This window comes from Leptinotarsa decemlineata, unplaced genomic scaffold (genome assembly GCF_025532065.1).
Source record: "Leptinotarsa decemlineata unplaced genomic scaffold, Ldec_3_MD MMD2_tig00026328_RagTag_RagTag, whole genome shotgun sequence".
NCBI lineage: Eukaryota > Metazoa > Arthropoda > Insecta > Coleoptera > Chrysomelidae > Leptinotarsa > Leptinotarsa decemlineata.
The window spans coordinates 25,348,875-25,362,722 of record NW_027412688.1 but is presented as its reverse complement, the minus strand read 5'-3'; the positions used below and the strand labels follow the sequence as shown (position 1 = coordinate 25,362,722).

The window sequence follows — 13,848 nt, the reverse complement described above, 5'->3', positions numbered from 1 at the left end:
GTTGGAGGCTGGATTACTTTGAATATTACAATATGAAGCATTATCGGCCACAACTACCCAATTCACAGGTGAATTTGGGATTAACTTTTCTTGTAACCATTTACCATGATTTTCAGATTTTTTTTTCTGAATGATAATCCCCTGATGTGCCTGATTTAAATTTAAACCGACAATTAGGTATAAAGTCCATGTCACCTCCTGCATGGACAACAATGAGTCTTGGTCCCTTCGCAATATTTTTAAATAACGCTTTGGTTGATTTATCCGTCCAGTTCTCGGAATATATATGTTCACTATGAAGGTATGTTTCATCAAGAAACACAATTGGTCGCTGTTGGCTACGAAAATAATTGATTTTTGTAAATACTTGATCCTCAATGCTCTGATGTCCATTTTCTCTATGAAAATTTTTCTATTATATTCAGTCCTTCTCCATTAAAATTCTACGAAGAGATGTTTCGGAAGCCATAATTCCCAAAACATCATTAATTTTGTGTAATACGATACCGTTCCGTCTTATGAAAGTCGTAAATAATTCGTCTAATATTGGAATAATCATGCTCGGGAATATCAGTTAGTGGTGCTCTTCTAGGCCGTTTTTTTTTTTGGGGTGGAAAGTTTCACTTCTCCGTTATTTGCAGAAAAGAATAGCTCCCCTTCTTTAATCACTCTTTCAATGGTTTTTATTGAAATATTTAATACAAAATAAAGATTTGTGTTGAAATAGTTATTTTTTAAATTTATTTAATGTTACCTGTAGCAAGAGATGTTTTATTTTTCACATTTGATAACGTATCCGAATCACATTTTGAAAATAATTGAACACTTTAAAAATTATTTCACGTGCCTGACTCTTTGTGACTGGTTTTTTATCAGACGATAAGAATTTTAAACATAAATTATTCAGACAATACCAAACGCCAACAGCATTGGAGGACAAGTAATGATACGCCTCTGTACATAGCATTTGTATGTCTTGCAAGAGGTGTAGTGAGTTTGTGCGCTTATGGGGCGCGCACGCTGTATATTTTTTCCGTTTTCGGATCTCGCCAGGAGCGATTCAGAAGTTATGGCAAAAATAACATCAAACTGTTGATCTATTTAACCATAAATAGTTTCAATGAAAACTCGTTTGAATATGTATGATATTGCATAATAATTTGACCCCAATTTTTTTTCTAATATTAAATGAATCGAGACAATTCTTTTTTGATTTTTTGAAATAGAAAATTCAATATTTTCCAAGATGAAGAGCTCTTCTCAAAAGTCACAACAAAAAAAACACAGAACGTCATGCATCTACATATCAATATATATCAAACAATGTCAATTTCTGATAAAATCCCTTTCGTATATGTTGCAAAATTGTGTCAATGTGACTATAGATTAATTGGCTGTTCTAACGATCAAAATAACATTCCTTACCTTCCTATAGAGCTTGACCCAGGTGAGGTCACCTTTCGAATCAGTGTACTGCAATCCGAAAAACCAGACCTCTCTGAGACCGATAGTTTTAACCACCTGGTCGAATAGTTGTTTGCCCGACGTCGTCTGCTGGATCGCGAACTCCAGCTCCGCGTCCATGGTGGTCACCCTCACGTTCATCTGAAAAAAAAAATGTATAGAATAGTGACGAGATCATTCCTGTTCCTGTTCAAAGGTTCACTCCACATTGTTTGGAGTTCAGAATTTTTATGTATTACTTGAAATTATTGTCAACTGCTATTGGACTTAAGTATTGTGGAAATTGTGGAACAACAAAAACTCAAATGATTTACACAATGCAATATCTACTGATATGAAAAAAAATCAAGGAGTCGTATGATGCTAATTTGCTATCCTTCAATATCACTAAAACAAATATTCCATCATTCAGATGCGCTGTCATTTGGTGATATCTTAGTGATCAAGAACGAGACTCAATCTAAATTTCACATTGACAATAAGCTCAAATTTATTGAACATATCAAACAACTAAAAAATCAAATTTGTTCTGCATATTATGCAGTGACAATAACTTCAATAAATTTGGGAATTAAAACTGCCAGAACGGTGTATTACGCCCTCGTTGAATCCCACCTACGTTATGAAATACCGTTTTGGGGAGTATGCACTTCATCAGCACTTCCTGTCTGTATTAGTATTGCAGAAACGGGCTATCAGGTATATGTGTAAGATTAAACCTCGTGATTCATGCAGACACAATTTCGTTGAGCAAAAGATTTAAACACTGATTGCTTTGTTCATTTTGGAATCGGTTTGCCTCATTTTCAAAAATACGTCTCTATTTGAGGCTTCATACAATTCTTATAGCACCCGTTCCACCGCGTTGAAATTGCCAATTCCTTTAAAAAATTTGGTCAAGATGTTTAATCACTTGCCCTCAGATATAAGACAAGCAAATTTGACCAACAAAATGTTAAGAACAAGAGTAAAAACATTTCTGGCTGATTTGAAAGAGTTCTATAATGATAAATTTACGTGACAAAATGTGTATATTTGAATATAGGTTATATAAGATTTTTGTTCATATTCTTGGTTGGATATAAATGTCTGATTATCTGGTGTAATGGGTGTTTATTTATGTAATATTATATATAAGTATATATGTTTATATGTGTATTATAAAAGTGTTGATAATATTTTTAATTTCATAAGATTTATTCTTAGCGACAATAAAGTATATTATTATTATATTATTATGTACAAAAAATATTCCATCATTAGAAGAATGGCTATAAATCAAATCATATAAGAGAGAGAGAGAGAACAGTACCTTGGGGTACTCCAAATCTAACAGTTTTTTCTGTGCTACGGATTCATAGGTTGAAAAATTGACACTTTCACTCGGGTATAAATCGAAAAGTTTTGACTTTCAGAATTAACTTCGTAGGGGAAAGTTGCTTAGGATTAGTCGATATATATCAAAACTTGAAGCTGCCTGGCAAAATTGTACGAGAAAATGATCACTGATTGGATTACAATTCGAAAAAAAAAAACCTAAATCCAAACTGAAGGCACAAAATCTTGTCGCACTACCTTAATGATAAACGAGTTAATTTTTTCAATCAATTAGCATTGCATAAAAAAATAACTTCAACGGCAAATTCCCAACGCTGGAAATTACAAAAAATTGGAATGCAGCAAGTGTACGTAGAATGTCTGAACATCAAGTAGACTATGTCAACTATGATTTGAATAACGATTACAACAGCAAAACAGACGAAATACCGTAGCTCAACTTTCGCCGCGTTATCATACCGTTATGCTATGAATTTAAACAACATTCATGATAGTACAAGGTGACATTCAAATATTGTGGGAAGCTTCACCAAGCAATATTTAAATATGTCTCAAATGAGTTTATGATGACACTATCAACAAACTATTTTCATGAAAATTTGCCAGGACTACCCAAAGCTATGAATGCCATATTATGACTATGAATGCCATAGTTATTAAATCATTAAATGACGTCACGCCCCTTGAGTAATGATCCGTTACACTGGTTTCACCTCGATCACTATCATCAGTAATAGGAATCTACGACAGATAGTATTTTCAAATATTCTTTAAAATTCGAATCACATGAAACTATTATTCAAGTGGTTGCTAGCAAGACCCTTCCCTTTGCTGAAAGGGGGCTCTGCTCAAGAGTTGACAGATTTGTGATTTCATTTGATTATAAACAATTTCAATGTATATTCAATGAATTATGAACGGGGAATCGTGACAATGACAATAGAGAATACTCCTATTAGGAATTATTAGGAATATAAAATTTTATTTTTTTTCACAGCAACTCTGCAGCACTGTGACTACCACATGTATGCTGATGACATACAGACATACAGATATATATATATAGCGCACGTGTACTCTTATAACATTATATTTCCAATATTTCGACAATGGTTATTGTCATCATCAGGGAGCTAAGATGATAGATTTTGAATTAATACAGAACTTAAGTTAATAGATGAATACTTACAATGTTAGTGAGATTGGTCGCAATTGAGTTGAGTTAAAATTAACTCAAAATTAACCCAAATAACTCCAAGGAATTGTTCGTAACTAGTCAGCAAAGACTACCACTTTCTCTCTCTCTCTCTCTCTCTCTCTCTCTCTCTATATATATATATATATATATATATATATATATATATATATATATATATATATATATATATATATATTTTATCCCCATAAGGATTATTTTCACATCGTTTCGGTAAAGTCTCATTTGCCATCTTCTGGTGATATCTGGTTTTTTCAACTAGACCAATTAAATTGTATATTTCAACTTTATTGAAAGCCGTAGTCATTTTGACTGCCATTATAGGTTTATATTTCATTATTTTTGAATAAATATTGTATATGTATATTATGTTATGCTACATGTTCAGGTGAAAAACACCTTACCCCTTGCCTCTCATGTAGACCTACGACTTTGTAGCTACGTATGGCAGATACCCGACGAAAAAACAATAACAAACCCAGCTGATGCCGTTCTGAAGAGACCATGCCGGTACTGATGATGGGACAAGTACTCCAAAACCGATATATCGGCTGGTCGTATCGACCGATGGAAAATAATTTCTGCTTTTCATAGTGGGAAAAAACTTGCGACGAATCTTCCAAATCAAAGACGTTGCACAGGTGCCTGATAGTTTTACTTCAGCTTTCTGCGCACGTACCTACGAAATCGTGGGTCTACATGAGAGGCAAGGAGCAAGGTGTTTTTCACCTGGACCTGGAGCATGTCATATGCATCTCTCCGGAATATTAATCATTATTCCGACTCCCACCCCGGAGTATGCGTTTGTGGAGTTGTTTCCTGGCTTTGTCTGCAGGTGGCGCAGTGAACATCCTACTGAATCAACTGCAGAAAGAGTTCAAGACTAACTGGAATTATATTTGTTTGGTCGTGTCCAACCTGAATAAAATGAAGACGCTTGGTCGGTTTGGTCGTGATACTTAGACGATTCACTCCGTTCTGAAGAGACCATGCCCGGTACTGATGATGGGGCAAGTACCCCAAAACCGTTCATCGGTTGGTCGTATCGACCAAATGGAATTAATTTGTTTTTCCTAATGGGAAATAACTTGCGTGGAATCTTCCAAATCCATGACGTTGCACAGGTGCCTGATAGTTTTACTACAGCTTTCTGCGCGGCATTAGCTGGGTTATTTGTTGTTTTTCCGTCGGGTATCTGCCACACGTACCTACAAAGTCATAGGTCTACATGAGAGGAAAGGGGTAAGGTGTTTTTCACCTGAACCTGAAGCATGTTATAATGCACCTCTCCGGAATATTAATCATTATATTATGTTACTAATATAATGTATTTCAAAGTTGAAGCACAATTTAAAAAACCACTGGTTTCTTATGTAACGATGATAAATCCTTCTCCAAAAATAATATACTTCATATTTGAAATGTTAATGACATTAAAATCGATGAATTTTTTTATCAACTACGTTGAGTGCTGTCAAATTCATTCAAAAGTTGTTTTCATAACTTATTTGTTTTCTCAAATTTCATATCTTAGTTTTTTGTTGTGTGGAGAAAATGTGTTTTTGGGAACATTTCAAAAAATACAATTCTTTCAGATGTCCATTTGTTTGATTTTCTCTCCTCTGAAAGAAGAAAGAAAACGAATCGATATATTTTATTATGTGTTCTATGGGCATATTGAAACATCTGTCCCGCTACGTAACTGCAAAATTAAACAACTGAAACATTGAAGAATTGCAAAATAGACTATTGCGAAAATAAATTAAATTTGAATCTCAAGAAATATGGTATGGAACTAACAAGAAAGTGAATTTTCAATCTGACCCCCAGAAGAGTGCTATTTTTGACAGTTTATCAGCAACGAATAGCACTAGGATCTTCGATGCTAACTTATTAATAAGCAAGTGATAAGGTGAAACTTTCAGAAAAAAATTGAATTAACAAGTTAATACTTAAATCAAAAATGTCATATTCAATTATTATTTTATCTTTTCCGGAAAAAAAGTGATAGTAAGTTCACATTTCCTACATTTTCCTATTTTATAACAGGCGAGAGAATATTACAAAAAGATTTCATTAATGAAGTCATTTTCCTCTACCAAATATTCATTTGAAGCCTTGAAATTCATCATTCTAGCAGGTATCCTATCAACATTTTTTTTGAGAAATATGTATTGTGAATTGACAAAAGCGACAATTCACAAGCTAGCTTGTGGCTTCAATATTTCGTTTCGAAACTCAAGTAGAAGATTTGTGATTTAAAAAATATTCATGAAAATTAAAAGCTGCTATAAAATTCTAAATAGCGATAGATGGCGTAATTGTCTAGACGCATACGTCAACCAGTAACCGAATTCAACGTTTCTTTGTCTAAAAAATCGAAACGTTTAGATGCTTTTCCAAAAAGTTTCCCAGTCTTAGACTTCGGCAAGAATATAATAATCAAGTTAATAAAAAGTAACCAGAAAAACCGTAGCTTAGTCATCATAGTGAACGATCTCTATTACATCATTCAGTTTATTTCAAGACGAAAGACAGATTCAATAGCCCATAAACTTGATAATAGTACAACCATAAAGCAACACACGAAACAATGAATGACTCATACGAAAGAACATATATTACGATGCAAATTCATTAAAAATTAATTCTGTTTCATTACAGAAACATTTGAGTGGAAAATTCTGAATTAGATGAGTCTGAAACAATAGCAGATGTCAGCATTTACGAAATCAAATATTTATTGCTGGATTTAAAAAAGATAACGCACGGAAAAACCTTTTGTGAAAACAGAGTTCAATATAATCATCTTAACATGCGCAGAGGAAACAGAATGTCATAAGTATTATTTATTCATTTCCAGGTGAACATTTTACCTGGAATGAAAAAAAAATGTCTAGGTCCCTTCCAATACCGCTTTGCCCACAGGACAAAAAAAAAGGAAAAATATGATGGTTGTACTTCAATTTTATCTCATCGTATTATTTATAATTTACAAAAAGATACTAAAATGAAATTGTTGTACCCCTCTGGAAATAAGTATTCATTACATATTTTGTTTCCCAATTTCTTGGAAGTGGTCATGTGACCATACCGATGAGACTAAATTAGGGCACCGGTCGGTCCATATGAGCCAAAAAAATAATGAAGAGGGATTTTTCAGTCAGTCCTCATGGGACAGTGATGGAGAAAAAGGCCTATTTTTTTTTTCTTTTCCCAAATAACATTTAGTATTTCATCATATGAAACCCAGGATATCATTTCTTGTGGAAGAATAAGTGAAATGATATTGAAGACTTCATTCACGATTTATTTTTATTGATAGAATCATTGTTTGAGGCGTAATTACATACATTCTACAACTGGAAGTAAAAGTAACAAGCAAGTGCAAGTGAAATTCGTGCCGTACAAGTGAATAATAAAGAAGATACAGAATTGAACTTGGGCAAGCCGCTTTTTTATTTACTGTGACTGCGTGAATCTCAATGTTTCAAATTATCCAAAACAATGAAAAAGTAAATTCATCAAATGTCAAAGATTGAATCAAATTATTTTATAATCCCTAAAAATCATGCTAATTTATCAATATTTGAAGTAATATTTAACTGAACAGGTTTTTGAAGATCACTTTATCCACAGAACTACAGTATAAAAAAATTACTTTTACTATAGTAGTGAGAACAAACACAATGCGAGGTATATTCAGAAAATTATCGTTTTTTGAAAAAATTATTTATTTACTAATTATTGCCCGCAGCTTCCTTCGCGTAGAATTTGGTTTGTCACATCAAGTTTCGTGACAGACCATTTTGAACAAATAGTTACAATATTTTTCTATTAACTCAAAACTCAACTTCAAAACTGACGACATTCAAATAAATGGTTACAATATTTTTTTATCAACTCAAAACTTCAGATTTCCAACTTCAAAACTGACAAAATTCAATACAATCTTTAAACTCCTATTTTCTCCCTTGGGGTGGAAATTCCTGTATCACTTTCTTTATGCTTATTTACGCTATACAAAGAACCTACCTGCATATTTCAAAATTCTAGATTCAGTGGCTTCGGCTGTACCTACGTTAATATAATAGTCTGGTTCACATGTACTTTTGTTATGAAAAAAATAAAAAAAATATTTGTTTATAATTTTTTTTAAATAAACAATTAAAAAAATTATTATTTTTTTTTTCAAAACCTTGAGGAACAATAGAATTTATGATTTGAAAAAAAAAGGTTCTTTCATTTCAATATTTAGTCACAAAAAACGGTTGTTACTTAACGCAATTTTTAGCAACAAAAAAATTTTTTAGGGAACCATTTTTTTTCTAAAAATCATGATTTTTTTCAATTAATATGATGCAAAAAAAATTCGAATTGCTTATAAACAATGTATTTGTTTATAATGAATTTATTAACAGTAGCAGTAAAAAAAATTAAAAAAATATTATCAAGTAGTTTTTAACCATGAGACATTGAAACAATAAAAAAAATTATGTATTTTTTTTATTTTATAATTTTCAATTGTCAATAAAAAAGTAGAAAAATAACAATTTTTTTATTTAGGCAACGGTAATCTATTTTTTAGCCTATTAAGAATAAGTTCACCAAAGGAAAAAAATACCAGGGTTTTAGTTTAATAATTATAGGGTTTTTTATATTGACTTTCAATTCAAAAAAAGTTATTAATTAACAAATGCATAATTAATGTTGAAATTGAGATAAAAATTTTTTGACTGCGGATTATTGTTTATTGATGTATCCCAACATTTTCATTCCTTAATATTCCTTAATATTCGCATTTAATATGTTCGAATAATTTTTTTTGTTTTTATGTCAGAGTGACGGAATGCGCGCGGAAGCCAGACTACCCGTTTTTGGCTCTATTTTCAGGGCTCTGTAAAAATAATTGAGATACACTTTCAGGTGTCGGGACTTTTTTTACGCAAATTTATTGATCTTTTCAGATCTTTTTTCAAATTTCCAAAATTTTGAAAATTTTTCGACATATTAAAAAAAAAACTAAAGCCAAATTTTTTTTCCACTTGTTTATAACTTTTGTAATTTTTTTCAGGGCCTTTCAGACCTTTCCTTAAACTTTCTACGTAAAAATACGAATCGAATGACACCTTGGTCGTAATTTTTGGACCCGTCTGTGAAATTTCACAGAAAAAGAACATGTGAACCAGACTATAAGAGTGTCAGTCAATCAATAGATACCCACACTTATACAATAGCATCAGAAAAAAAAACTGAAAGGATTATAATGAAATACATTGGTAATCCTACTAATATTATACGCCTAAACAACTCAACGGATTCAAATGTAAGTTGATATATAGATGGACCATGACCTGGAATAACACATAGGGTAGGTTTCCACGGTAAGGCGGGTATACCAGAGGGAAACAGCTAGTATTATTTAAGGATACCTGTTGATTGAACTGACACTCTTATATTACCGTATATCCGAAGCTATTAAACATAGAATCTTGAAATATGCAGGTAGGTTATTTGTATAGCGTAAATATGCATCAAGAAAGGGAATATAGAATTTTCACCAAGGGGAAAAATAGGGGTTCAAAGATTGTATTGAATTTTGTCAGTTTTGGAGTTGGAAACAAGATTTGAGTGATTAAAAAAATATTTTAACTATTTGTTTAAAATGGTCCGTCACGAAACTTAATGTGACAAACCAAATTCTACACGGGCGAAGCCAACTGCAAGTAATGAATATCTTCGGGAATCGAATTATGTTACATATAAAGAAATTTCGTAAAAGTAATACAATCGTCAACGACATCTGCCTTCACGCGTCTGCCCACGTTCGGATCCCGTTCTCGGCGATGGCGCTTCATTGCTTAGACCGCCTCTCTATCTCCGCGCATAGTACCTCGTCGTCTTACAGTAGACGCGACACGTAATGGCTTAATACGTTGCGTCAAGTTAATCTTGTGAAAAAGAAAAGTGAAAAAGACAAAGATTACCTATGATTAATACTTAAAACGACAATTGTATCAATTTTTATGAGAAGTTGACAGATATTCTAAAAAGTGCATTGTAAAGAAATATCCAATCAATTGTATTTATGGCTCAGTATTTTGCATAAAGTGGCTAACACATAAGAGGTAGATATATGCTATCGCGGATTTTCATTTAGAACTATTTGTGATAAACAATCTCAACGCACATTACCTTCATGTAACTCCAACAGTATAGGCTGCGCACGACAAAATAGCTCTCAGGGAGCAAGAATTTTTGCTACCCACTTAATACTTCATTATCGTTATATTATGACCAAAATTACACAAAACCCTTGTAAATTGTAGCCTATATGTTATTCTGATGTATAAGCTGATGATGTAAAGTTTCATTCAAATCCGTTCAGTCGTTTAGGCGTGGAAGAGACAGATACATACATACATACATACATTTATCCATCCTCAGAAACTTTCACATTTATAATATTAGTATAGATTCGTCTACATCACTGTTACCGCCTTCAAAACAAACCCCGATAGATATTATGCACTCATGCCAGCGATTCTCAAAACACTTTTCAAAGTCGATATATAGGGTACTCCTCTTTCAGCGATGCGCTTTCAATGTCATCATTGCTTGTAAAGCTATCTTATTTTTGTAAATATAAAAAAGTCACACGGACCCATGTCTGGCGAATATGGAGGATGTGGCATCATTACACATATTGTTTTTGTCAAAAAAATCATGAATGAGCAATGAAGTGTGAGCAGTTGCAATATCGTGGTGTAAAAGTCATTGTTTTACCACAAATCCGGGCGTTGTTTTCAGATTGCTTTACACAAATCATATATGATGTCTCTGTAATCCGGCTATCGTTCATTATCATCATCTTCATGTTTTACGCAAAATTTGACACATTTGTTTGAACAAAAGAAACTCGCCGAGATTTTAACATCATGTCTAACCTTAGCGGTTGCCTTAGACAAAGTAATAAATACAGTTGACAATTATATTTGGGTCATATAGCATGTATAACAACATAAAAACAATTGAGAATCGGACTCTCCAAACCCATGATATTCCCCTTGAGGAATTTCGTTAAAGAAATTGGGTACTTAGTGCCAACAACGATACATACAAAAATGCTAGGATCAATGTAAACTTTTTTTCTTTTTCTTTTAGTCGACCGACTTCCGAACATTTAACAGCTATATCCAGATGATGACGACAAATGAGACTTTGTCGAAACGTCGATATTGAAGATATAACATACACTGATCAAATACCCGGAAACCAGTTCAGCATATTCCTATCCGTGAGAACTTTACATTTAATATTTCAAACCTTCTCGGGGAGAATAGGTCAATCGAGAAGAATAAGAATTCAGGGAAAAACCAACAACAACATTTAAATAGTAGGCAATAGAGCGTGTAGGGACATTCTACTGCCGAACACGTAACAAACGCCATTTTTACCATTATAGTAGGAAGCGGGTCGATTAGAGTCGACCGACTTCCGAAAGCTTAACAGCTATATCCAGAGATATATATATATATATATATATATATATATATATATATATATATATATATATATATATATATATATATATATATATATATATATATATATATATATATATATATATACAGGGTGTTCATTTGAAAACTTCCCACCACGGATTTATCGAAAACTACTGATTGAAAGAAAAAACGCCGAGACACGTCAGAAGATACATCAAAGGGGACAACTTTTTAACCAATAACTACTTCACCCCTTTCACCCTCTGCACCCCAGGATCATTTCCTTGAAAATTTTAAATGACAAGGGGTATCGAGTGATAGCTTGTTTGAAAAGTCTTCCGAAGTCCTTCATTATGACGTTTATTTTTTTCAAATCGGTCGATTCGTTTTCCAGAAAATTAGAAAAATATTATTGATCCTAATTTGGGAATTTTCGAAACAATACATACAAAAATTTTACATTTTATTTCAATAATTGTTCAAAATGTTGCCCGTTGGTGGCCAAACAATGATATAGGCGATGTTCAAATTCCTGACGGACATTTTCAAATACATGTTGTTGGATATCATGGCAGCTGTCGATAATGCGTTGACGAAGTTCATTCAAATTTGCAGGTTGGGGAGTGAACACAATGGACTTCAAATGGCCCCATAGAAAAAAGTCTAATGGCGTCAAATCCGGGGACCTAGCAGGCCATTCTATAGGCCCTCTTCGCCCTATCCATTTATCGGGAAACTCGTTGTCTAGCCATTGTCGAACCGGAAGAACATAGTGAGGAGGAGCACCGTCTTGCTGGAAATATATCTGAGCCTCATCAAGTGTAGGGTTTCCATCCTCTTCGATTTGGTTTTCAATGGTTTCAGTGATAAGCGGATTGATAGTAGTTTCCAACATATCCAAATAAATGTCTCCATTTAAATTTCTATCAATGAACAATGGCCCAAGCATTTTGTTTCCTAAAATGCCTGCCCATACATTAATTTTTTGAGGGTACTGGGTGTGCCCTTCCACAAAAGCATGCGGATTTTCATTGCTCCAATACCTACAGTTATGCTTATTAACAAATCCATTTAGATAAAATGTGCATTCATCAGTGAAGCAGACATTCTTCACACGAATGGTATTATCATTAATCGCTGCAGTCATTATTTCACAAAACTCCACTCGCCTATCAAAATCATCTTCGGTTAACTCTTGCAATATTTTCATTTTGAATGGATGAAATTTATGGAGTTTAGTAACTGTGTGTACAGAGCCTAATGAAATATGAGTCGCAGCAGCAATTTTGCGTAACGAAGTATTAGGATTTATTCCAAAATGACCTAAAACTTCAATTTGAGCGGCTTCATCCAAAACTCTTCTATTATCACGTTTTTTATTTGCAACCGATCCAGTTTGAGTAAATTTAGTAACTAGGTCCAAAACATACCTATGCGAAGTTAACTTATCTGGATGTCTGGCATTAAACGTGACGGCAGTTTGCCGAGCACATTGATTTTGGGCACCATAAATCAGAATAATTTCCACTCTTTCGGCTAGTGTGTAAACCATTTTCGAAATAGATTCTGAATCAATGATTTACTTTTCACGATCTGAAAACTGTGACAGAGGTAACTGACAGGAAATTCAATTCCTTCTTTCACCTAGCAACTGAGAATAACTACACATGTAAACAATAAAAACAGTTCGCCTAGGATATCTGTGTTAATGAAAAAATCGCGGAAAAAATTGGGATTGGTATTTGGTTGTTGCCACGTCTAATCATTCGAACTGCTGTTTATGTTGGTAGTTTTCGTTTTGAATTATAAACGAATTGTGGATTTGGCAAACTTTAAATGTAATTGAAATGAAAAGTGATATTTTCGTGTGTTTTTGTTTTCTATCGGAACAAATAAAAATTAATGCAGATTTTTCTAATTTTCTGGAAAACGAATCGACCGATTTGAAAAAAATAAACGTCAAAATGAAGGACTTCGGAAGACTTTTCAAACAAGCTATCACTCGATACCCCTTGTCATTTAAAATTTTCAAGGAAATGATCCTGGGGTGCAGAGGGTGAAAGGGGGTGAAGTAGTTATTGGTTAAAAAGTTGTCCCCTTTGATGTATCTTCTGACGTGTCTCGTGTCTTCCGTGGTGGGAAGTTTTCAAATGAACACCCTGTATATATATATATATATATATATATATATATATATATATATATATATATATATATATCTCGCCACAGTGTGAACGCAGCCTTAGAATTATATCTAGTGTGCTAGTGTGAAGCGGTCCACTAGGCTTGTCTTTTAAGGACAGAGGAGCCTAGCACCCACCAATA

At 33.2% G+C, this 13,848-nt stretch overlaps 1 protein-coding gene across 2 annotated transcripts in view; it reads right to left on the bottom strand.

Annotated features, from left to right (window-relative positions):
* The window catches only part of Moe (Moesin), a 115,404-nt gene that overhangs the window by 88,746 nt on the left and 12,810 nt on the right, over window positions 1-13,848 (bottom strand). For both annotated transcript variants that reach the window (XM_023156181.2, XM_023156174.2), the window contains one exon: window positions 1,426-1,605. In XM_023156181.2, the coding sequence (XP_023011949.1) occupies window positions 1,426-1,605 (180 nt within the window). The remainder of the gene's footprint in view (window positions 1-1,425; window positions 1,606-13,848) is intronic.